The sequence below is a fragment of the Gopherus flavomarginatus genome, chromosome 4 (assembly GCF_025201925.1).
Source record: "Gopherus flavomarginatus isolate rGopFla2 chromosome 4, rGopFla2.mat.asm, whole genome shotgun sequence".
NCBI classification, from domain to species: domain Eukaryota; kingdom Metazoa; phylum Chordata; order Testudines; family Testudinidae; genus Gopherus; species Gopherus flavomarginatus.
The window spans coordinates 133,408,930-133,435,735 of NC_066620.1; the positions used below are offsets into that span (position 1 = coordinate 133,408,930).

Below are 26,806 nucleotides of genomic sequence, written 5' to 3' on the forward strand. Positions count from 1 at the left end.
GTGGAAATGCATAGAGCAGGTGCATCGTCCATGGCACAAGGAAGGCGTGGAACCCGGTGAGAGGCCTTGAAAGGAGCAGAACGTATGGCATTTCCTGTTCCCGCAGGATGCAAAGAGGTCTATCCGGGGAAACCCCCACTTCCAGAAGAGCGAAAGAGCAACGTCCGGGCGAAGGGACCATTCATGGGAAAGGAAGGATCTGCTGAGGCGATCCGCCAGCGTGTTCCAAACTCCTGGGAGAAAAGACGCGATGAGGTGTATAGAATGGGCTATGCAGAAGTCCCATAGTCGTAAGGTTTCTTGACACAGGGGTGAAGATCTCGTGCCACCCTGTTTGTTTATATAGTGCAAAGCTGTTGTGCTGTCGGTGAATACCAACACACAACACCCCTGTAAGTGTTGCTGCAACGTCTGACAAGCGAGGCGGACCGCTCTCAGCTCTCGGATGTTGATGTGGAGGTCCAGCTCGTGAGATGACCAACGGCCTTGGGTGCGTAGGTGCCCCAGGTGAGCCCCTCAACCAAGGGATGATGCGTCCGTTGTCAGGGACGCCAAGGGCTGGGGCGGGTGGAACGGGAGCCCCGCACACACCATGGAGGGATCCAGCCACCACTGGAAGGAGTCTAGCACGGTCGAGGGAATGATGACGACCATGTCCATAGGATCCCTGGCTGGACGGTATTGCGAGTTGAGCCAGGATTGAAGGGGCCATAGGCGCAATCTTGCGTAGTTCGTTACGAACGTGCAGGCTGCCATGGGGCCCAAGAGAGTGAGGCAAGTGTGTACCGAAGTTAGCGGCGCCGCTTGCAGCCTCCAGATGATAGCTGTCAGAGCCTGGAACCGTGGCAGTGGTAGGCAGGCTTTGGCAAGAGTCGAGTCCAAGGTGGCACCAATAAACTCTATCCTCTGAGTGGGGATTAGAATCGATTTTTCCACATTGATCATTAGACCTAGATGTAGGAAAAGGTTCTTGACAATGCGGACATGACTGAAGACTCGCGTCTCGGAGGTCCCGCGGATAAGCCAGTCGTCTAGATATGGAAAGACGTGTATCCGACTGCGGCAAAGGTGGGTGGCCACTACAGCCATACATTTGGTGAATACCCTTGGGGCTGCAGAGAGGCCGAACAGGAGGACCGCGAACTGGAAATGCTGCCGGTTGACCATGAACCGGAGGAACCTCCTGTGAGGTGGGAAGATGGCTATGTGGAAGTAGACATCTTGCATGTCGAGGGCAGCATACCAGTCTCCAGGATCCAGGGATGGGATAATGGTCCCCAGGGATATCATATGGAACTTCAACTTTACCATGTATCTGTTGAGTTCCCGCAGATCGAGGATTGGTCTGAGACCTCCCTTCGCCTTGGGGATCAGGAAGTAGAGGGAATAAAACCCCTTGCCGCGCTCGTGCTCCGGTACCTCCTCTATGGCTCCTTTGGCGAGGAGCGTTTGCACCTCCTGGAGGAGGAGTTGCTTGTGAGAGGGGTCCCTGAAGAGGGACAAGGGTTGAAGGGGGGGGTTGAAATAAATTGTAGGTGGTATCCAAGTTCCAACATGCGTAGGACCCAACAATCTGATGTTAGCTGGGACCACGCAGGAAGGAAAAAGGAAAGCCAGTTGGAAAAGGGCGGGGATGGATCCTTTAAAGAAAACTGGTACAACGCCCTCGGGCACACCTTCAAAAGGAAGGTTTTGGCCCAGAGGAAGGCTTGGAGGAGCTTTGGTTCTGGCCTTGGTTGCCTGATTGCCTCTGGCGGCTGTTTCTGCCTAACCATCTGGCAAAGTCTTGTCTCTGCTGGGGTTGAGGGTAAGGGCGGTGCTGTTGGGGTCAGAAGGGCCTGCACTGAGTTACAGGTGTGTGCATCCCTAACGAGCGCATAATGACCCTGTTGTCTTTTAGGCTCTGCAGCCTAGGGTCAGTTTTGTCTGAAAACAGCCCTTGACCCTCAAATGGAAGGTCCTGAATAGTGTGCTGGAGCTCCAGGGGGAGGCCGGAGACCTGCAGCCACGAGATACGGCGCATAGTCACGCCAGAGGCCAAAGTCCTGGTGGCTGAGTCTGCGGCGTCCAGGGAAGCTTGGAGGGAAGTTCTTGCAACCTTTTTCCCCTCATCAAGGATCACCGAGAACTCCTGCCGTGTGTCCTGCGGAAGCAGCTCCTTAAATTTGTCCGCTGCCGCCCAGGTGTTGTAGCTATAGTGGCTAAGGAGGGCTTGCTGGTTGGACATACAGAGCTGGAGGGCTCCCGCAGAGTAAACTTTTCACCCTAGCAAGTCCATGCGCCTCGCGTCCTTCGATTTAGGGGCTGGGGCCTGCTGGCCATGGCGCTCCCTCTCGTTAACCGACTGAACGACGAGGGAGCAAGGAGGAGGATGTACACATAGATATTCATAGCCCTTTGAGGGCACCATGTATTTGCGCTCTACCCCTCACGCAGCGGACGGAACAGAGGCCAGAGACAGCCAGATTGTAGTGGCATTGGCTTGTATGGTCTTAATAAATGGGAGGGCCACTCTAGTGGGGGCATCGGATGACAATATGTCCACCACTGGGTCTTGGACCTCTGGGACCTCCTCGGCTTGCAAGTTCATGTTCTGTGCAACATGTCTGAGGAGGTCCTGGTGGGCCCTGAGGTCAATTGGAGGAGGGCTAGCCAACGAGGTTCCAGCTACAGCCTCATCAGGAGAGGATGAAGAGGAGAGACCTGGAACGAGCGGGTCTGATGAGGGCTCTGCCTGAAGGATCGTGTCCGTCTCCCTGGGGAGCTCAGAGCCCTGAGGCTGGGTCAACCCTTCCTCCATAGGAGGAGGGGGACGATGGGTGATCGTGGCCTCCGGTGCCCTGTGTTCCGAGGCCGTCGAGCGCGGTGGACCTGGGAGAGGGCCTTGGGCCTGATGGTATGCCCAGGGCTTCCAGAATCCCCACTGCTGCGGACCATGATCTTGAGGCTGGGGCTCGCTGAACAAGGCAGCAGGCACGTCAGTGTCCGGGGCGTATGCACTGTCTGCCTGAGATGACACGGATGGCTGTCGGGACGGCCATGGAGGAGCCGAACGAGGCTGGTATGAGTCCCTTGTTCCCGTCATTGGAGATCTCCTCGGTGCCGGGGATCGGTACCGGGAATCGTATCGGTGCCGAGACCGAGACCGGGACCTGCAACCAGCGCAGTGCCAGGAGGTCAACCTGGATCTCGAGCGTCTGCGGCGGGACCAGCTTCGAGAGTCTCGGTACTGGGAGTGGCGCCTAGAGCCGGAGCGGTATCGAGAGTACCAAGTGGGACAAGAGGTGGATCTGTGCCGCGAGTACGACCGGAGCTGCCTGGGTGAGCGGTGCCGGGACTGCGAGCGGCGTCGAGATTGGGACCGTCCATGAGACCTTGAGCGGTGCCGGGACCTGGCTCGAGACCAGTGCCGGCTCGTCGACTCCAGCGAAGGAGGCCTCATAGCGGCAGGCTTGCCTCTGGAATGCAGAACCCGCACTGGCGGTACCGGGGGTTGAGGCAGGGCAGACTCAGTCATCGCAATAAGGTCCCTGGCCGAGGAGAATGTCTCCGGTGTGAAGGGGACCGTCAGCTCGACCACGGGTCTCACCAGGGAGCTCTCCTGGACCGGACTCGACGGCCCTCTCAGGACCAGAATCGACAGTACCACCGTCGTCGGTGCCGCGGCAGGGGTAGGTACCGGGCAATTCAGATGAGTCTGCACCGAAGGTGTGGAGGAAGTTGAAGGCCTTCGGTCAGGTCCCTGCGCCGGAGAAGGCCGGTGACGAGGTGTCTTGGCGGAGCCGGCGCGGTCCAGTGGCGGAGGAGCGCTGTCAGTGCTCGGTGCCGAGGATGGAGGGTTAAGGGCTGCCTTCATAAGGAGAGTCTTTAATCGAAAGTCCCTCTTCTTTTTAGTCCGCGGCTTAAAGGTCTTGCAAATGCGGCACTTGTCGGAGATGTGCAATTCCCCGAGGCACTTTAGGCAAGAGTCGTGAGGATCGCTTGTGGGCATCGGCTTTTTACAGGCTGAGCACGGTTTAAACCCTGGTGAACCGGGCATGGGCCTGGGCACCGGGTGCGGGGAAGGGCTAGAGCCCAAACCCCGCTAAACTATGTACAACAACTAACTAACAACTATAAACTATTTATACTATGGACTAAGTCAACTATATACAACAAGAGATCAAATGAACGAAGAGAAGCTAGGGAAGTGGAGGACAGCTAAGCCGCGCTCCACTGTTCTAACGACCGACATGGGCGGTAAGAAGGAACTGAGGAGCGGGCGGGTTGGCAGGGGTACATATCCAGTGCCATGGCGGTGCCACTCCAGGGGCGATCTGCCGACCCACGGGAGTTGCTAGGGTAAAAATCTTCCGACGAGCGTGCACGCACGGCGCGCACACCTAATTGGAATGGATATGAGCAATCACTCCAAGAAGAACTTTGAAGATGAATCACATCATCTCCTTTTGAACTGTTTCCCAACTACTGAACCTTCTTAAAACCAAGCCCACAAATTCAACTTCCCCTCTCAATTGCCAAATTTGCCCTCATACTCACCTAATTAAAAAGCAAGCCAATCTAATGTCAGACTCAGGTGTGAACTTTCATAGAGCCTCCAGAAACCAAGAATCAACCTGTTTGATCCCTCCTCCTCATTTCCTGCTGCTGTACACTGCTGTAACCACCACGACTTGGCCCTTTTCCCTGCTGTTAAACCCACCCCACAACCCTATGAGAAACAACATCCTAGGAGGGAGACCGAGCTTTGGAAGATAGGGAACCTCATGGTCTCCCTACAGAAGCTTCCAATGCAGAGGCTCTTCATCATCACTGATTAAAATGAGGTTTTCTAATAAAGAATTACTAGTCCCTACTCATAGTTACACAAGTTTCACCTGATCTTCCCCTTCAAAATACCTGCTGGAGCTCTGAGTTGCTATAAATTCTCTCCCAGATTCGATCATAGTTATGCTGTCTTGAGCTGTGAGAAGTCACAAAACTTGATCGCACTGGACTTGGCTCTAGCACTTCTGTCGCATGCTCCTGGAGAACTTCAATCACTTGCTCCATGTCGGAAACCTTATAGCAATAACATCAAAGATCCAAGAGTTAAGATTCACAAGGCAAATCTAAAGGCAACGCCACCCTTTTCTGAGGAGGTGGGATGAGTTCCAGGGAATTTAGCAAGGCAGTATAACATCTCCATCCAATCCATTATATACCTGAAAACTTTTAAAAAAAAGACTAGACTTTACTCTGATGGATCCCTTTAAGGAATGGAAAGATGTGATATAGAAGAAAAGATGTATATGATGCACTGACTGTAGCTGCTCCATATTTAGGACTGAAATTGGCATCTCATCGTAGGCCCAATTTTCAAACCCGTCTCCTCACACCAAACATTCCCAAAAGAAACAAATCCATGTGAAATTATACATGCCAAATCATGCCATATTATTAAGGCACTGCAACAATACCTTAATAAATAATAATAATAATAATATGATATTACAGTAAAGTCTCTCAAGATGCTTCTGAAACAAGAGTCATGAAAGATTAATGCACACATACTGTACGAGTTTCAGGTTCACATAATATTTCTTTTCCAGTTCCAAGATTAAACTACAAGCTGAACAGATAAATTCTGTGAGAGATACTATTCTCCTGGTATTTCAGGCCCTACCAGGATAATAAGTGCCAACAATTTCACTAAAGAGAGTCTACTTTTGTGCAATTTCTAGATAAATTCTTCAGGCTTAATTCAGATCTAGTTTACAAAAGTGTATAATAGAAGTAACGCCGTTGACATATCAACTGTAAAACTGCTGTATGCAAGATCAGAATCAGGCCCAAGAGGTGTAAATACCTGGAGTTTAACCTGAACTATGCTCTGGAAATTTTGAATGCTTAGTCAAGTAAGCAACCTTGTCATACCATTTCTTCCCAGTTCTGGACCTTAGCGTCCAAAATATGGGTACTAGCATGAGTTTTCCTAAGCTTAATTACCAGCTTAGGTCTGATATGCTGCCAACAATCAGGAATTTTCCAGGGCCTGATACCCTCTGGTCCCCCCAAAACCTTCCCTGGGGACCCCAAGAACCCAGATCCCTTGGGTTCTTAAAACAAGGAGAAATAAGCCATTTCCCCACCTCTTCCCCTCCCAGAATTTCCCTCCCTGGGCTGTTCTGAGAGATACTGATCTAACCTCTTAAATCACCATACAGGGAAGCATCTCCCTTCCCTTCCACAAAGAGGCAAACAGATTCAAGGAAAACAGACAGAGATTTTATCTCTCCCTCCTTCTGCCTTCCCCTCCCGTCCTGGTGAGTTATCCCAATCCCCTGGAATAACACAAGGGAAACAGAAAAAAAAAATCAATCAGGTTCTCTAAAAAGAAATCTTTTAATAAAAGAAAGGAAAAAGTAAAGAATTATCTTTGTAACTTTAAGATGCTAATATACAGGGTTCTGTAGCTTACAGATACCAGAAAGAGACTTTCCCCCCAGTACCAATACAAATTAAAATATTCCCAGCAACTACACATATAAAAGTTAACCAGCCAGATTCACAATTGCAAATAAAGTAAAACAATTAAAAAGCCTAAACAGCCTGGTTTTTACCTTCTATTTGAAAAGAAACTTAGAGAGCCTGTAGTAATGTCTAGTCTCTCTCAGACCCCCCGAGAGAAGATCAAAGAACAAAGAAGTCACACCCAAACTTCCCTCCACCCGAATTTAAAAGTATCTTGTCTTCTGATTGGTCTTCTGGTCAGGTGTCCAGTTTCCTGCTTGTAACCCTTTACAGGTATAAGAGACATTAACCCTTAACACTCTGTTTATGACAAACCTGCATTCTGAATCTTTTGAAATTTGCCTATCCTTAATAGTCACTGAAAAGAGAAGAAAAAAAAAATCTGCATCAATTCAGTACTGGATCTTCATTTTATGTACTGTATGTTTGAACTCTACAGTCTGAAATGTAAGCCTGAGACAAGCTTTTTGCACAGGCAAGCTCTTTCTCCAGGCATTTAAAGTTCCCTGAGAGTACTCAGTAAATAAATAGAATATATTTAAAATAGTCTATTTACTTACCTCTAAAAACTTTGATTGAAGATGCAATAGTTCATCTACTTTTTTCCATTGTTTCAGTTTTGCCAAAAGCTTTTGCTGCCAGGGATCTTGTTTGGGCTTAATCTGGTTGATAGAAAAGCCAGGGCAAAATTTATAGATAGGACTTAAATGTGAATAGAAGGCAATAAACACAATACAGTATATGCATTACATGGAGTGAAATGAGAAATAGACCCAGTATATATGACAGTAGTTAGACATGGTTTTGGAATTTTCAAAAAAAAAATAAAAATAGGTCATCACTGGGTCATTTTAAAAGTAAATGGCTGGAAAGTATCTTGCTACATTCTGAACTGCAGTTAAAATAGTTTACCAACAGAGCAAAAAGGGAAAAATAAATCACTTATTTCTACCTTTATAAAAGGAATCCAGTTGGCTCTCTTTTTCAAAGCCATGCTAGGTTCTAAAATACCCCAGTTTTCTGCCCCAGGCACCCCTGCACCATACATTGGAAAGGTTCTCATTGTCTGCTGTTTGATGAAGACACTTCGAAATTTCCGGATGACCTGAAAGGCATATGGAGAAGATTCTCAACAGGCTTCACAAAACAGGACAGGTTTCCAATATTAACCACTGAACAACCAACTACAGTATGTCCTAATCTCTTCCAGTTGGTCATATGAACTCACTGATAGGATCAAAATGTTTCATGCTTTTTTCATACATGTTTACAGAAGAGGTGATGAAACTGCCCTGTTCTACTTTGGGTACCTGGAAAAGGAAGAGTGATATTTTCAAGAGCACTCAGCACTGGCTAATTCTCCTTCTGTTGAAGTCAATGGGAGTTTTACTGTTGGCTTCAATGAGAGGAGTTAGCCCAGTGCTGAGTACTTTTGAAAATCCTATCCAAAAGGAACAGGTACCTGCTCACTGACACACAGTACAGGTATTCTCCATTATGGCCCAATCCTGCAATCACTTCTGCACATGCTCAGTCTCAATGAGCTCCAAAGGGACTACTCCGGCTAAATTTTAAGCATGTACCTAAGTGGATATTTTATTAGGGGCAATATACACTTTAGACAGAATTGATATTATGTACCTGCTCTACATCCTGGACATGTAAAGTAGTAAAATAGAGAAAACTGTTCGCAAACTGGTAATTTTTAACCTGCATGGATTTGGTAAAGAAACTATTAATGACCTGTAAAAGCCAGATTCCTAGTGGTGGTAACTAATGTCTGTAATACATTCTAAAACTAAATGGGGAAAAATTGAGAAATGAGCTTGTGTAAAAGGGCAGGAAGGTGACTGGATAGAATAAAGCTGTGGAATCCTTCATTTTACTAAGAACAGTAATATTAAAAACAGCAATACTAGGATTTTTTGGCTATTACTATAATATGGTTATAAGGGAAGCTATACAGGCCTTTTACTGCTCTCTCTATACATGTACTTCCTACCAAGAACACAGAATTCACAACACTATTCCTGTAATGCAATACAACCTACAATATTTGTGTTCTCCTGCCAAACCTCATGAGCATTTTGTAATTCTTTAGTTACCAGAGGAAAAAGCTCCATCTCATTAGCAGAGTTCTTGAGATTCTCCGTATCATAGCAGACACCAAAGTGAGAAAGCAGAAGTCGGAGCTGAGGTTTCAATTCTTCAGTCTCTGTTGTGTGTTGGGGCAGCGTGAATACAGCATCCTTGCTGTGTGCTCCTACAAAAGGCCAGAATTAAACTAACAGCAGTTTGCAACAGTTATTAGCAATAGCTGAGGAGCAGTGGATTCTAGAACAGGGGTTGGCAACCTTTCAGAAGTGCTGTGCCGAGTCTTCATTTATTCACTCTGATTTAAGGTTTTGCGTGCCAGTAATATATTTTAACGTTTTTAAAAGGTCTCTTTCTATAAGTCTATAATATATAAATAAACTATTGTTGTATGTAAAGTAAATAAGGTTTTTAAAAAGGTGTTTAAAAAGGGTTTAAGAAGCTTCATTTAAAATTAAATTAAAATGCAGAGTCTCCCGGACTGGTGGCCAAGACCCATACAGTGTGAGTGCCACTGAAAATCAGCTCGCATGCCGCCTTCGGCACTTGTGCCATAGGTTACCTACCCCTGTTCGAGAACATGCTGCAGTTCTTTATTGGGGACTATATAGTACTACTGTTTTCCCACTTCTTTTGTATGTACAGATTAAATTAATTAAGATCTAGTGTTTAGTCTGATAGGGAACAGCCACTGGATTCTAAATGGATATTTTTATTAAAACCTTCACCATCACCAAAGACAAAATACTAATCGCTATTCTCAATGCACAGACCTGCAATATAATGTGCTGTTGCTGCTGCAGCAGTAGCCATCTGCCAGCACTGAAACAAACTTTACTGCTTGAATATTAATAACATCATTGTCGAAAGCCATGGAACCAAGACCCTTCCAAATCAAGTCTTCAGTCTACAAGCAACTAAAGTATGTTTCTATTACAGCATGAGTATTGCCACTGTAAATAATACTGTTGTGATAGTGCTATGAGTTTTTCTTCAATAACATGCTTCCAGAAACAAGATTCCCTCTTCTCATGTCTATTAAGGATGGGTGAACCAGCTTCAAATAACCCCCCTTCCTCCCAAATAAATCACTCATTTTTAGAATATTTTGGGAGAAGTTGTGAAATGGTTAATTATTTTTCTCCCTTATTCCCTTTTCCATCTGTGTCTGAAGCCAGATTTGCCAAAGTCTTTTCAGCCAACCTAATTATCTGTGTTGCCTGCAAATTGTGTTACCTTACTTTTCTCCCCATTTTTCAGATGTATAATAAATGTATTTAACACTAGCCCTAGCATGGAACTTCAGGCTGCCAAAACTTTGCTATGCTGAAAATTAACTAATGACCATTAATTCTTATTTTGTTTGTCTGTAAGCCAGTTTCTAACCCTTGATAATTATTCAAATCTCATCAACAGCTATTTAGTTTCTTTAACAGCAGAAAGCCCAAATAAATATCAACTCCTTTCTCCAGTATTTTGCCGACATACTGATTGAATTCTAATTGATATGTTACAGTTTGCTAAAGTTCAGTCAGACTCATTGGTTTTCAGTGGAACTATATATAACCAAATACATTATCTCATTGCTTTGGCAGTAATGGGCCATCTGTGTTCCCATTCTACACTTCACTTTGTCTTCGCTTTTTATGTTTTAATCATTTGATGTTTAATCTATGCAGCTCAGGTCTAGAGAATAGATGGCTGAAGTCTGCAATGTTAATATCGTACAAACATTAGATAACGAGTTATTGCAGTAAACACAAAAATAAGATAAGTCACCTTTGAGTAGCTTTCTGTTACTATAAGGCCCCATTCCCCTGCAAAGTGAATATCACATGTATTCTAAAACATGTGCATGGTATAAAATGATGATATTATGGGGGAGGCAGGCAGGCATATTTCACAGGATAGCCCACAGTGATAAAATTAACAATACTCTAAAAATATTATCAAAACCACTGGGTGATCCTCTGCCAACTCATTCTCTACTACAAACTCAAGCAATATGCTCTTCCTCTTCTTGCAGAAATGAGGACTTGTTTGTACAAAGTCACAGAAGTGGATATACCACTGTTGTGCCAGATTCACCAGAATTTTCAGGAAATACAGCCACTAGAATCATAGTAGCATCAATATTCCAGCAGATTTCAATGCATTTCCATTCACTGTTGGCATCCTAGCACTGTGCTGCTAATGACATTCCAAAACGAGTAGTGTCTGTGTGTGATCCCACTCTGACAGTGGTCACAGAGCAAGTGTTGAGATACATGGTAACTTATGAGGCTCTAATGATCTATGTGTACATGGAAACATGAGGCATGCAGTGGCTGGTTCTCCAACTTCTTCCCCCTTCTATCAAGCCATCAACCCCTTTCAGAATGGTGGCTGAAGCATGAAGGGGAGTAGGAATGTTTAGCATATCTGGCACATGAATATCTTGCAAATATCTGTTCTCACTTTCTGGTGACATTGTAATTAAGAAGCAGGCAGCATTATCTCCTGTAAATGTAAAAAAACTTGTTTGTCTTAGTGATTGGCTGAACAAGAAGTAGGACTGAGTGGACTTGTAGGCTCTGAAGTTTAACACTGTTTTGGTTTTGAGTGCAGTTATGTAACAAAAAAAATCTACATTTGTAAGTTGCACTTTCACAGCAAAGAGAATGCACTACAGTGCTTGTATGAGGTGAACTGAAAAATATTATTTCTTTTATCATTTTTAGTGGAAATATTTATAATAAAAAATAATATACACTTTGATTTCACTTACAACACAGAATATCTGAGAAAATGTAGAAAAACATCCAAAATATTTAATAAATTTCAATTGGTATTCTATTGTTTAATTGTGCAATTAAAATGGTGATTAATCGCGATTAATTTTTTGAGTTAACAGCGATTAATTGAGAGCCCTAGTTTTAAAACTATAAATCTCTCCATAAAGGGGTCACTTATTGAAACATGTTTTTAAGCAATGTTTATGCAAGAGAAAGGAGTAACATTTCAATGCTTGGTGTAATCAGAACAATATTCCAGACTCCCCATCAAATTTAGTCCCGCAATATTTTTCTAATATGCTGTTATTATGACTCAATACGTATACAAGACCTTCGGATACTCAGGATTTGCAACAACACACAAACTTCCCCTAAAACCAGAGGGTTGCAAAATGAAGTGAGCCACCCCTGCAGACTTTCAATTCTGTGCTCTAGATCTCTGAAGCCTTCTCAATTTTACAGAATGCTGGCTGGCTTCCAGGGCCGGCTCTGGGCACCACCAAACCAAGCACGTGCTTGGGGCAGCACATTTTCAGGGGCGGCATTCCGGACATTTTTTTTCTTTTTTTTGCTTTGGGCAGCAAAAGACTAGAGCTGGCCCTGGCAGCAGCAGCGCATCGCGCCCTGGGGCTGCTGTGGTTCACACCACAGGGGAGCAGCACCTGCACCTTGTGGCTGGGCCGGGCAGGCTCTGAGAGGGGACACTCAGGCTGGGGGCCGCCTGCAGATTCTGCAGAGCGGCTGTCCCCCAGCACCACAGCCAGGGCTTAGCAAAGTGAAGTGGCCTGAGCTGCCCAGGGACTGTGGCAAGGCAGCCAGAAGCAGAAGCAGCAGCAGCGGGGCCACAGAGGGCGGGGTGCTGGTGTGCAGGGCCTGCGTCCCGCTCTCTGGAGCTCTGCTCCCTCTGGAGCTACCCTGCCCTAGCTCTTCAGCCCCCTGCCAGGGCGATCCCTCAGCTCTGCCCTCCCTGGTCCCAGCCAGTCCTCGAGGAGGGAACCCTTGCTGGAGGGACCCTGGGATGAAGTGTGGCCTGGGAGCCCCACTGCTTATCCCGACCCTGCCAGCGCCGGACCAGCTGGAGGTGAGGGGGGAGTGGGCGGAGTCAGCACTGGTGAGGGGGAGCCCAGTGCTGGGGTGGCAGGGGCTGCGGGGGGTGGGAGGTGAGAGCCCAGTGCTGGGGCGATGGGGGCAGGGAAGAGAGAGATCCCAGGGCTGGGTGGCAGGGTGTGCGGGTGGGGGAGGGCACTGGTGGGGAGAAGTGAAAGCCCAGGGCTGGGGTGGGGGGGCAGCTAAAAATTTTTTTGCTTGGGGCGACAAAAAAACTAAAGCCAGCCCTGCTGGCTTCACAAGCTGCACTCGATTCCTCAGATGTGCAAACAAGAATAACATTTAATATTTTCCAAACCAAGACTGATGACCTGTCTCAAGAGTACACATCAACAGATGACTTCCACACTAGAGGTCCTTTTATTGTAGTTTTAAAGGAAATGTAATAATTTCTCACCCTCTCTTCCTGAAATGCTGGGGCAAAGAGAGAAGCGAATATTAGAGGATAAGGATTCAGACATAGTGGCACTTCTGAATTTCTCCCTATTATCCTGGGCCACCTCAGGGTGTTTCTCAATAACCACCTCCGTTCTGTGAGAGAGAGGCAAATACTGGAGTACCTGAAAATATAAATGCATGTGTCGTTATTTCACTTCACTTAAAAAGTACTAAAATCACTCAGTCTGTGACTTAATGGGGGGGAAAAAACACAGAAGAGAAATGATTGTATCTTTCATAGTACAAATGACAGACAATTAAACAACTAAAAACTACTTTCAGTGCTTACACAATAATATCACTAGGTAAACTAAGTGCAATGCAGAACAACTCCTCAGATTTGCCTTTGAAATTTTCTGTGTTCTTAGGTGAGTCCTTACGTAGACTGGCATTGCTACAGGGGCAGGGTTAAGGTTGTATGGATGTGTGAGCAAATGCAGCTCCCAATCTAGTGTACACACAGACTCCTTGAGGCCTAGCTCCCAATCTAGTGTACTCATCTCTCCTTGGGGCCTGGCTTTATTAACCAACTACCACCACAAGTATATGCCTACACTTAGGCCTGGTCTACACTACGCGTTTATACAGATTTTAGTAGCGTTAAACCGATTTAACGCTGCACCCGTCCACACAACAAGGCCCTTTATATCGATATAAAGGGCTCTTTAAACCGGTTTCTGTACTCCTCCCTGAAGAGAGGATTAGCGCTGAAATCGGTATTACCATATCGGATTAGGATTAGTGTGGCCGCAAATCGACGGTACTGGCCTCCAGGTGGTATCCCACAGTGCACCATTGTGACCGCTCTGGAAAGCGATCTGAACTCGGATGCACTGGCCAGGTAGACAGGAAAAGCCTCGCGAACTTTTGAATTGCATTTCCTGTTTGCCCAGCGTGGAGCTCTGATGAGCACTGGTGGCGATGCAGTCCCAAATCCAAAAAGAGCTCCAGCATGGACCATACAGGAGATACTGGATCTGATCACTGTATGGAGAGACGAATCTGTTCTATCAGAGCTCCGTTACAGAAGACGAAATGCCAAAGCATTTGAAAAAATCTCCACGCTATGATAGACAGAGGCCACAGCAGGGATTCAGCACAGTGCTGCGTGACAAGCGTAACGGAAAGCCAAAGAATCAAATGGACGCTCATGGGGGGGGGGGGAATGAGGACTCCAGCTATCCCACAGTCCCTGCAGTCTCTGAAAAGCAATTGCATTCTTGGCTGAGCTCCCAATGCCTGTAGAGTCAAACACATTGTCCGGGGTGGTTCAGGTTATAGCTCGTCAATTTACTCCTCCTCCCTCCCCGTGAAAGAAAAGGAAAAGAATCATTTCTTGACTTTTTTCAACGTCATCGTATGTTTACTGCATGCTGCTGGTAGACACAGTGCTGGGGCAATGAACAGCAGCATCCTCTCCTCTCTCTTCCCCGGTGGCAGACGGTACAGTGCAGAAGGACTGGTAGCCGTCGTCATCAGCCCGTGAGTGCTCCTGGCTGGCCTCAGGTGAGGTCAGCCGGGGGCGCCTGGGTAAAAATAGGAATGACTCCCGGTTATTCCCGGCAGATGGTACAGAACGGCTGGTAACTGTCATCATAGCAACTGGGGGCTGAACTCCATCAGCCTCTCCTCCCCCCTTTCATGTCTAAGGAAAAGATTCTGTACTGCCTGGACTATCATAGCAGCTGGAGGCTGCCTCCCCCTCATTTTATCTCACTAACAAGTCACTGTTTCTTATTCCTGAATTCTTTATTACTTCATCACACAAATGGGGGGGAGCCTGCAATGGTAGCCCAGAAGGGTTGGGGGAGGAGGGAAGCAACGGGTGGGGTTGTTGCAGGGACACCCCCTAGAATGGCATGCAGCTCATCATTTCTGCAGGATCTAACACGGAGTGGCTGTGCTCTCCGGTTCTCTGATATACTGCTTCTCTAGTACACTTGCCCCATATTATAGGCAGGACTGACTATTTTTAGATACAACATAAAGGAGGAAATGACCCAGGGGGTCATTCCCATTTTTGTCTTTGCACCCCCAGCCGACCTCAGCGAAGGTCAGCCAGGAGCACCCATGACAGCAGCAGACGGTACAGAACGACTGATAACACTGCTCTACAGCCAAAATGCTTCTGAAATAAATGTAGTCCAACTTTACTAATTCTGGGTCACTGAAAATGAAAATGATGCTTAAAATTGTTGATTGGCTCTAGTTTTCAAGATATGCTATTGAGTCAGTATATACGACCTTTGACTTGGGAATGGTGGAGGATAAGTGAGTTATAAAGGGAAGGGATCTCAATGTAAACCAGAAATGACTAAAATACATCGTTGACTGGATCTATGAATAAATCTATGACTGGGTTTGGACAGTACTTGCTTTTTAGGCAAAACAATGAACGATGCAATCTGAAGCTGGTATTGCGTCATACATGATATGAATTGCATCATGTTATTCCTAGAAGTAATGGATGATGCAATCATAACGAAACTTACACCACTCTGCTGAACAAATTGCCCTATATCAGCTCTAGAAATCAGACAGTGTCATGCTCTCTTATTTCTCAGTGTTTGATTTTGCAAAAGGACACATTTCTGTTTAGCCAAAGTGAGCAGAGATGCCTTGTACTTGTGTGAACAGTGCAGATAACTTCTGCTATGTTTGTGGTGAAGTGACTTTTGCATCACAAAAGCGCAGTCTAACCACTATGGTTAAGAAAGCCTATCACCTTTATTTTGGCTGCAAAATTGGAGATCAGGACAAGAGGTGGGCCCCACACATATGCTGCAACACTTGTGCAACAAATCTTCGCCAGTGGTTGAACAGGAAAAGGAAATCTATGCCTTTTGCAGTGTCAATGATTTGGAGAGAGCCAACAGATCATCCCAGCAATTGTTACTTCTGCATGCTGCCTCCAGTTGGGAAAGGTGTGTCCAAGAAGAAAAAGTGGACTGTGCATTATCCAAACATTCCATCAGCTATATGCCCGGTACCCCACGGAGAAGGACTGCCGGTTCCTGATGCACCAGAATCATTCTCACTTGAGTCAGACGAGAAAGAGGAAGAGGATGAAACTTCTGGTCCTGAACCATCAATGTCACAGGACCCACATTTTCTCCCATCCTCCTCCTCTGAACCACACCTCCTAACACAAGGTGAACTGAATGACCTTGTCAGGGATTTGGAACTACCCAAGAGTAAGGCAGAGCTGTTGGGCTCCAGACTACAGCAGTGGAATCTCCTGGCAGGCTATCAGGGCAAATGGAGCCCATCAATGCTTGCAGCCTATTGCTGGACAGTGACAAGAGATGCTCCATTTAATGAATACAAGAGACAAGACAAGAAGCGCTGAGTAGACACTGAATAGGACTAAACTATGTACATAGTAGTTTTTTGCCTTTTGTTTCATAATAAATTTTATTTATATAACCCTTTTGCTGATTTTTAAAGTGTTACATAAACAGGACAGGTGAAATATTATCATGTAAAGCAACCATAAACACATGAAAAGACCTAGGTTTACAATTTATGATTAAAACTCTACTATCTACACAATATACACAGACATAAAATGTAAAAACCTAAATATCTTAGAAACAGTAGCCAGTTGTTTTAATTGTCATATTTGAATTCAGCACATCAAAATACATAATAAATATCACATTTTATCTCTGAAGCAGACAACTTCTCAAAAATTGTACACCAGTGTAACCGTCATCTCATCGCCAGTTTACAACGGCACAGGAGACGGTACAGAACGACCGGTAACCGTCTCTGCTACCTTGCAAAGGCAAATGAATGCTGCTTTGTAGCACTGCAGTACCGCCTCTGTCAGCGGCATCTAGTAGACATACTGTGACAGTGACAAAAGGCAAAACGGGCTCCATCGTTGCCATGCTATGGCGTCTGCCAGTGCAATCCAGGGGAAAAGGGCATGAAATGATAGTCTGCCGTTGCTTTCACTGAGGAAAGAATGAGTGACGCCATTTACCCAGAATCACCCACGACACTGTTTTTGCACCATCATACATTGGGATCTCAACTCAGAATTCCAATGGGCAGGGGTGACTGCGGGAACTATGGGATAGCTACGGGATAGCTACCCACAGTGCAACGCTCCAGAAATCAACGCTAGCCTCGGAACATGGACGCACACCACCGAATTAATGTGCTTAGTGTGGCCGCATGCACTCGACTTTATACAATCTGTTTTACAAAACCAGTTTATGTAAAATCGGAATAATCCTGTAGTGTAGACGTACCCTTATAATGCTACATTGGTGCTTCTGCATCAATGCAGCTGCGCTGCTGTAGCACTTCAGTGCAGACACTACCTACTTCAATGGGAGGGATTCTCCCGAGTAATTAATATGCCTCCCTGAGAGGCAATAGCTAAGTGGATAGAAGAATTCTTCTGCCAAGCTAGCGCTAGAGTCTGCACTGGTGGTTAGGTTGGTACAGCCATGTCTCTCAGAGCTGTGGATTTTTCACAACTGTGAGAACCGTTGCTATACTAATGTAAAATCCTGCTGTAGACCAAGCCTCTGATTATAAAGAGAGCCTGGAGAGAAGATTTCAGGTGTTCTCCTTCTAGTCTGCTCTGCCTATACCCTTTATCTTCTTCAACTCAAGCAGCCTATTTACATTATACCCAGGGGACTCATTATCCTACTTACCTCAACGAGCCAAAAGAATTTATCTGTTTTCTAGCAGAATTATCCCCGGTGTTAGCAGACCTTTAGTTTGCCAGCAGATTACAGAGCACTTTGCTTGTGCAATTCAATACTTTCAAAACTCCGAATTTCTTTTAAAATTTAACCTTAACTATGAATTTCCTCAAAAAGAACAGGAGTACTTGTGGTACCTTGGAGACTAACAAACACAGCTGCTAATCTGAAATCTGAATTTCCTGAGTTTCTCTTCCGCCCCCGCCCGAGATTTTTACACTAGCTACAGCATTCTTGCAAGGATTTGTTCCCCTCAAACAAAAATCCCACAGAGTTCTGTGATGTAGTCTCAATCCTTTGCTCCAGCAGAATCATGTTTTTCCTGGGAAATATTATTATATTTATTAAATGCTAACATTTTGCAGTGCAGAGGTTGGCAATTATGTTGCATCATCCACAATGCTCTCTTACCCTAAGGTAGCTGTGAACGGCCTTGAGAGAGTGTAGGTGACACACTAACCACTGCATGTAAATAACCAGGTCTTCCTGTGTCACTATATTTACAGAATTCTTCTTTCCTGTCAGGAAGTTCTGTCGTGCAGCCGACAGTCTCGCAGCCCTCTGAACAGCATCGTTGTACTCCTGCATAATGAGACCAATTTGTTTCTATGTAGAAAGAGAAAAGACCATTATTTTCCTGTGTTTGTTTCTTTACCCAATCTATTAATTAACGAGAAGAACTCTGCATTTCCACCATGTGAAAAATCCTACTTTGGGAGGAATTTTGAGGCTCTTGCTTCCCAGACTAAGGCCTGGTCCACACTACAGCATTAAATCGATTTAAACAGCGTTAAATCGATTTAACGCTGTACCCGTCCACACTACAAGGCACTTTAAATCGATTTTAAGGGCTCTTAAAATCGATTTCTGTACTCCTCCCCAACGAGAGGAGTAACCCTAAAATCGATATTACTATATCGATTTAGGGTTAGTGTGGACGGAAATCGAAGTTATTGTCTCATTCTTTTACTGAGCTACCCAGAGTGCACCGCTCCGGAAATCGATGGTAGCCTAGGACCATGGACACACACCACCGAATTAATGTGCCCTAGTGTGGACGCGTAAAATCGATTTTATAAAACCGGTTTTAATAATTTCGATTTTATGCTGTAGTGTAGACGTGGCCTAAATGATATTTCAGTCCAGGAGGAAAGGTCATCTGCAGTCTCAAACAGAGAATTTCTTACCAGTCAGTTCTGACAGTAAAGGAAGCTGCAATGAATATACCCACCTGTCTAAAATCTGAATGTATAAAAACTCTGAATCATCCACAATCTTTTTTCCAATTAAATATGCTCCATTGTCCAAGTGGCAATGATTACTTGGATAAAAAGTGAGTGGCATTTGTGATATCAGATCACCAGTTTACATCATGCTTTTAGAATTAAACAACAAAACCTTTTCAAAAACAAATTTTTCTTGTATTTTTTTTTTTTAGGGAATTTAATGCTAGTGAATGTTCTAGATTGACATCCCTATTTGCTGATGCTTTCAGTGGAAACTAGAGCTCATCAGAAAGCAGAAAGTCATTTTTTCCTCCTTTTTCAATAAGCAACAACATCCCAAGTTTTGCACAACCACTAATTAAAAACTTAGTTAAACAATGTTCCTTATTACAGTTTCCCCCATACACACTAGCCTAAAATACTCTCCAAAGCTGTTCAACAACACCAACCCCCACAACGGTTGCAGAGAATCACACTAGCACATAGTTCTTCTTGTGCTACAGTTGGGCCCTTAGCCAATCACAGAGGTTCAACACACGTCAGAGCAGCGGTCTTGGGGACGGTTTTGTTCAACATCTTCATTAATGATCTGGATGATGGGATGAATTACACCTCTGCAAGTTCGCAGATGACACTAAGTTGGGGGGAGAGGTAGATACGATGGAGGGTAAGGACGGGGTCCAGAGTGACCTAGACAAATTGGAGGATTGGGCCAAAAGAAATCTGATGAGGTTCAACAAGGACAAGTGCAGAGTCCTGCACTTAGGACAAAAGAATCCCGTGCACTGCTACAGACTGGGGACAAACTGGCTAAGCAGCAGTTCTGCAGAGAAGGACCTGGGGATTACAGCGGATGAGAAGCCGGATATGAGTCAACAGTGTGCCCTTGTTGCCAAGAAGGTCAACAGCATATTGGGCTGTATTAGTAGGAGCATTGCCAGCAGATGGAGAGAAGTGAATATTCCCCTCTATTCAGCACTGGTGAGGCCATACCTGGAGTATTATGTCCAGTTTTGGTCCCCCTACTACAGAAAGGATGTGGACAAATTGGAGAGAGTCCAGTGCAGCACAACAAAAATGATTAGGGGGCTGGGGCACATGACTTATAAGGAGAAGCTGAAAGAACTGGGGTTATTTAGTCTAAAGAAGAGAAGAGTGAGGGTAGATTTGATAGCAGCCTTCAACTACCTGAAGTGGGGTTCCAAAGAGGATGGAGCTAGGCTGTTCTCAGTGGTGGCAGATGACAGAACAAGGAGTAATGGTCTCAAGTTGCAGTGGGGGAGGTCTAGGTTGGATATTAAGAAACACTTTCACTAGGAGGGTGGTGAAGCACTGAAATGGGTTACCTGGGGAGGTGGTGGAATCTCCATCTTTAGAGGATTTTAAGGCCCAGCTTGACAAAGCCCTGGCTGGGATGATTTATTTGGGGTTGGTCCTGCTTTGAGCACGCGGTTGGACTAGCTGACTTCCTGAGGTCTCTTCCAACCCTAACATTCTATGATTCCAGGTTTCTTCAGCTGTGCTGCCAGTGTGCCTCTGCTCTGGTTCATGGTAGAAATGGAGGGTCGGTTCAGTTTCCATGTCCATTTAGTTGCTGATCCCTTTTAGGAGGCTGCCAGTAAGTGCCAGTTGTGGTAATGGCATATGATCTGGACAACAGTCCACTAGAAAATGCACTGAAACCACCAACTTGTGGCACAGAGATTACCAAGTAGATTGAGTACTAGCGACTGCCTCAATAGCCTATTATCTCTTCTCTGAGTTTCCCGTCTTTAAAAGGTTGCTCAAATATTAAGTAGAAGGTTGTTTTTGTTTTTTTTGTTTTTTTTTTTTTTTATAAATTGATAAACCTGCCCTGCTGGAAGGTAGAAAACAGCTTTATAATCTCTGACACTGCACTTCCACACTGCTAGCATAACAAAATGCTGGAAAATAACCATAATTTGTCTGTGTCTATATCCAACAGGTTTCTTGCAGTGCCCACTTTATCTTTGCTGATATTTTCATTATATATTTTGATTTACAGTTGGTAACCAATACAGACATTTACAATACAGCTGAATAACATACTTACCAGAAAATACAATCAACAAATTTACTATGCTTATAGTCACTACAGATTTTATATTTAATCAATAAGAATAGGTTGGCAAGAAGAGCATTTAAACTATTGTACCCTAATATTTATTATTTAATAATGTCACATTTCAGCTTCTACCACTGATACAACTCACAATTTATTTTTAGTGAGAAGTGTTTCTCCTGGAAACTTAAGGAACCTGCACTGAACAAAACAATATAATAAATGAGGACATGGAAAGCTGGAATGGGCAAGAGCCTTCCACTTTCCTGGAGTGGACTCGACTCTTCTTGAATGGCTTTTGCTTCATTTTTAAATGATAGTCTGGCAGGGAGATTCAGAAGGGGCCTATATTCTAAAGCCTGTGGTTTTCAATCACAAAAACAGATTTTACTGAATAAACCCATGTAATTCCACAGCTGCCAAGCTATGTGGTTTTAATGAATTACTAGCTTGCTGGGCTAAATGTGCGATTACAGTGTTAAGACCATTACAGTGACAGGGGCTCTTTAGGAGAATGTAGAGTTGGACTCATAGCATTAAAAAACTCTGAATTACAAGTGGAGGGAAGAAAACAAAAGTAGTACCAGCAAAATTTAAAGTTTTCTAAAACAATATTCTGCTAACATAAGGCACAAGAAGAATACTTCAGGAAAAGGGTGTGATATAAAAGGTCTTTCTGATGCTCTCTTGAGATGACCTACATAATAAATAGTAATGATAACATTTGGCATCTAGTAGTTACCTTTGAAAATAAACCACAAATGTGTACTAAAAGGCCACACGTTTATTCTCCCAACCATTTGTATTCAATATTCCTTTCCCTCCACTCACGGTATATTCTTAGGGCAGGTAGTGTGTGCTTCTCTGTTGCTGCAAACATAGCACATTTTAGGTGCTACCATATGAACACCTTTCATCTCAAGATCTCAGTGCTTTACAGATGTACCTTATCCTTTATGGCTTTGTCACTTAAGTGCAAGACAGCCATCTAAACCACCATGAACATATCATGCACATGTGCAATATTTCTATTTTTTTTATTTCTTACCTGATAGAGGGGATAAAGCTGTTCAATAACACTGCTGTGCCTACAAAATCTCTTCCATCTAAGCATGTGTAAGTATTTACTCTGGACCAGATGGGTAATTCTGTCTGTAAAAAACTTTAATGAAGCCAAAAATAAACAAAAGTGTCACACTTAAGCAAATGGTAACAGTTTAACATTGCGGTGAACTAAAGCAGTACTGAGAACAACATAAGCAGGGGAGGAGCAGGAGGAAATACTCCCTTAGTATCTCTGTTCTGCCACCCAGCCTCACACTGAGAGGTAACTTTCTCTACAAGTAGTTCTAGTAAAGAAAATGGTGCTACTCATTATTAAGCAGGGGTGCGAGTAGGGCAGGGGCTGCACTCTGCTCCTTAAAGGAGCAGAACACAGCTAGGGAGGACGGTAATTCTTCATATGGCTGTAACAGCACAATACATATGCTAACAAACTTAAACAAAAGCTTTATTTAACTTTGTTAGCATATGTATTGTGCTGTTACATTGGTCAGGAGTCCTCAAAAGGAGAGGGGTGGGCGGGATGAATGGTGTTTAAACAGTGTTTTTGAATCTGTTTCTCTCCATTGGTCTGAATTATCCATGACATCCATACTGCATCACATCAAGCCCAAATCACTAGAGGAATGCTTCTGCTTGCACTGACCAGAGGATGTTTGGATTCTGATGTCAGCCCAGTTCTGCAGCCTGATGGGAATCAGGTGTTGTCCCCAGTGTACCTAGAATTCTTCTTTGCAGACAAACTAGTCTAACATGCATTTTGTTAACTGGAACTGGAGCAGCAAAACAAAGAAAACAAATGCCTCATTTTCCAGCTTTGTGGGTGAGAGAACTGTAAGAGAAGATTATAATGCAGGACACTGACAGCCTTAAACCAGCCAGCTGCCTCAGGAATGTGCCAAGAACTTTGCTGAAAATATGTTCCTCATCTTAGCAACGGAGCTAAGTCTTATCATACATTTGCCCACCTTTATTCGAATGAAGCTCCTTCTGATCTGACAGCTCAGGCATTATCGGTTTCATCCAGAACAATTTACAAACTTGGAACCTAAACCTTAATCATTTGATCAATCCCACTGTAGACTATTTACATGACTATGGACCACTTTTGTGGGCCGGTAAGATTTTCAGGAGTCTAGTACCACAAAGGAAGTTGAATCCCCTATTGAAATGCAATGTTTGGGTACAATACACTAAAGTAGTTTAGGATACAGTTCTACTTGAAATTTGTCTTTTAATAAGTCATACATATGCTGAAATGGCTCCTCACCCAACTCCCATATTCCATATAAACAGACTGAATACTACATATTGGGCGGGAAAGTGAGTAGTTAAGCCTGTTAATCTTTGTATATATAAAGTGGTGTGTCAGAGGGGACAAGGAGAGCATAGGCCCTGGGCTGGGGTTGGAATCACATGGAGAGGTCGTGTGTCCCCCCTTGTATCCCTCCCATGAGTGCAGTACCGACAAGAAATGATTTCTACTTGCACCACCGTTAGTAAGGTGCTAATCAGCATGAGGAAGGCAGCAGAATTCACCCCAATTTAAAACTTAAAAAGCTTAAGAACAAAGGCTACAGAAACAAATGGGGGCACACCAGGGCCGGCTCCAGGCCCCAGCACGCCAAGCATGTGCTTGGGGCGGCATGCTGCTGGGGGCGCTCTACTGGTTGCCGGGAGGGTGGCAGGCGGCTCCTGTGGACCTCCCACAGGTATGCTTGTGGATGCTCCACCGAAGCCGCGGGACCGGCGGATCCTCCGCAGCCACGTCTGTGGGAGGTCCACCGGAGCTCCGGGACTGGCGAGCAGCAGAGCGCCTCCCACGGCATGCCGCCGTGCTTGGGCGGCGAAATGGCTAAAGCCGGCCCTGGGGCACACAGTAGTACAGGAATACTGTTCCAGCCCACCCCAGCTGACTTTAATCCCTTTTTAGATACCATACCAAGTAGTACAAGAGGTTCCTTATTATGCAAGGAAATGCTTTCAGCACATCCATTTTCAAGATAGCCCTCAGAACAGAGTTTTGTTTAATCCTTACTTTAAGTCATAACTCAGTCACCATCATAACTCAGTCACCATCATGCTAGGACATATGTATTGAAACACTGTTCGAGTCTTTGAGTAGAAAATAGAAAAAAAAAAAAAGTTACCTGGTGCAGTAACAGAGGTAAGCTTTCTGCTGTATACTCTCTTCTCAGACAGCTCTCTAGCTCCCTCTGCATGACATCAGCCTGAACAACAAGAGATTTTGCCCCTGCTACCTACAAGCACAGGTAATTGGACATCAAGCAAACTTTCTGGGCAAATATAGATACCCAGGAAAAATGATATGCTGCACTCATGTTTTGTAATAGGCAAAACCAACCCCCCAGACACACACACACACAAAGTCTCAGGAGAAGGCTAATTTTTCACAATCTGGGATACAAAATGATTTTAAATAAAGAAAACCGATTATTATGAGCCTGATCCTGTAGCCTTTGAAGCCAGTGGGAATGATTACATGAGCAACAGCTACAGGATTGAGCTCAAAATTATCAGTATCATGAGAACAGCTGTTGTAGAGAAAATAAAGGGTTGTGTTGTTTCACTACTATACAATTATATTAATACTCTCCCCACCCTACCCCCATGCACCTTATTGTCAACAGTGGAGACAACAGTTGAAGTTTTTTTTTTAAATGAGCAAAACTGTATCTGAAGTTATATTCTAAATAGTCATAGAGAATTATTTAAAGGTGACTTTTTTCATGCTTGTATATTCTTTAGTTACCTGTAAAACTTTCTTCAGTGTCACCTCCCTTTCTTTTCTGAAAAACGAAGCGTCCTTTGGTATTGGAACAGAACTATAGAAAGATTATCCAGAAGAATATTACAGTCTGTTAATATATTCCTTTGTCATAATTTGACAGGCCCAGTACAATTCAAGTTGTATAAATCAATGGTAAATATTATCCATGGTAAATATCCCCTTTTTAAGGCTGAAAAGTTTAAAAAATTATAGAGAGAGAGAGATAGAGAAAGAGAGTGTGTACATCTGGGCAGGGCTTGCAAGCCCTACTCAATTAAAATCCTCACTGAAATAAAGGCTTTGCCTGAGTGAGGTCTGCAAGACATGACCCCCTGTTTATTGACACCGAGGACCAAGGCTGTAAAAAGGATAAGAGACAAATCTCTTACCCTCTCTCTCTCTCTCCCTCTCTCTCACACACACACACACACACTGTAGATATATTTAAAAAATTGTACACATTAACAAACTATTGTCAATATTAAATATTTTTACTACTAAATAAAAATGAACGTGTATGTTTTAAATATCAACCAAGTGGTATGAGCTGCAGAATCACGTCCAAAAGCAATGTACAGGAAATCATATTAGAACACTTAAAGACACCCCTCTTCAATGAAAGAAGTGACAGAGGATTAATTAAGGCTGCAGGGAGATTTTAAATTTTGTTTTGCGATTTAAAACATAGAAGGGCACTGAATTTCCAAAAATAATTTAGAATTTTATATTAGCTTTCCCGTACTACACAGTGAGTCAGCAGTGGAGTCAGGATTGAAAGAAAGAGTCAAGGTTCCTGGTTCCCAGGTCTGTGTCCAAGCCTCTAGATCACTAAGCATGAAGGACTTCTAATAAGAGGAAACAAAAGTGCATGAAACAGACACTTATAAAATACATAATTGACATAATCAGCCCTCTTTTCCTCATTCACCAAGAGGTTTTCTTTACCTGTAAGCTCTATCTGGTGTTCCCTGCAGTACCCCATTGTCTTCTATTTCTGTCTTCAGCTCTGCCAGTTGAGCAGCTAGTTCTTTTTCCAACTGCTGGACTCTCTCAGTGGAAGAGATCTTGTAAAATTCATCCATACCGTAAACCTCAATGCTTTAAGTCTACAACCAAAGTATAGTATAGGACAAGCCTAGAGACAGTGTTTTTCCCCTCAAGAGCACAGTACATTGTCTACATGCACAGAGATTTTCTTATGGTTCCAAAGGAAGACGATTTTTTTAAAAAGAGAGAGAGAGATTACAGGTGGTATGTGCTGCATATGAGATGACCATCAGGACATATATTATAATGAACACTGTGAATTTTCTTCTCGTGTGGGAAACACCAGATCCACTAGAATTTCTAAAGAAATCCCATAGTCTAATTTCTATTCCTGACTGGAATTACACGCTTTGCAGTCTTGCGTTTTGGGATTTATTGAGCAAGGTTCATGGAGTTTAATCACATCATTGCTAGGTGACCTTGGGTAAGTCACTTCCCTGTCTCTGGGCCTCAGTTTCCCCATCTGTAAAATGGAGAGTTACTGATACTGGCCTCTTATAAAATGCTTTGAAAGGAAAAGCTCTTTACAAGAGCTAGGTATTATCATCATCGAAGGCTGAGGTGAGGCTTGGGGTTTTTGCTAAACAATCAAAATTGATAATGCAAAGTCACCTGGTGTGACCCCGTCCCTTCAAAATCAATCTCTGCTCTCCAGCTGTACTGTAAGGGTTCAGGCAAAAACTCTTCTACTCTGATAACAAGTACACAAATTAGTAAGAAGTAACAATAACCAGCATCTCATTCACACTGTATAAGATTATTATGGAACCAATTTTAAATTTCCTGAAAACAGATCATGCATTTGTTACAATGCTACTGAACCGTAACATTACAAAAAAAAGCAACCAAAAGTCCACCTTCTATAAGGGGATATAGAGTGTGGAATTAAACAACCACCTGGACTTGAAATATTATTTGTATTGTGATAGGGCCCTGGCCTGTAGGTG

The 26,806-nt window shown here is 44.1% G+C and overlaps 1 protein-coding gene across 1 annotated transcript in view; it reads right to left on the bottom strand.

Annotated features, from left to right (window-relative positions):
* LOC127049987 (uncharacterized) overlaps positions 1-26,404 on the bottom strand; it is a 145,422-nt gene extending 119,018 nt beyond the window's left edge. Inside the window, exons 1-10 of the mRNA XM_050951447.1 lie at positions 25,758-26,404; positions 24,795-24,867; positions 24,172-24,282; positions 22,008-22,121; positions 18,062-18,256; positions 12,886-13,048; positions 8,619-8,776; positions 7,466-7,618; positions 7,074-7,175; positions 4,900-5,061 (exon numbers count right to left, since the gene is read on the bottom strand). Of these exons, the coding sequence (XP_050807404.1) occupies positions 4,900-5,061; positions 7,074-7,175; positions 7,466-7,618; positions 8,619-8,776; positions 12,886-13,048; positions 18,062-18,256; positions 22,008-22,121; positions 24,172-24,282; positions 24,795-24,867; positions 25,758-25,894 (1,368 nt within the window). The 5' untranslated portion in view covers positions 25,895-26,404. The remainder of the gene's footprint in view (positions 1-4,899; positions 5,062-7,073; positions 7,176-7,465; positions 7,619-8,618; positions 8,777-12,885; positions 13,049-18,061; positions 18,257-22,007; positions 22,122-24,171; positions 24,283-24,794; positions 24,868-25,757) is intronic.
* Between the last annotated feature and the right edge of the window lie 402 nt (positions 26,405-26,806).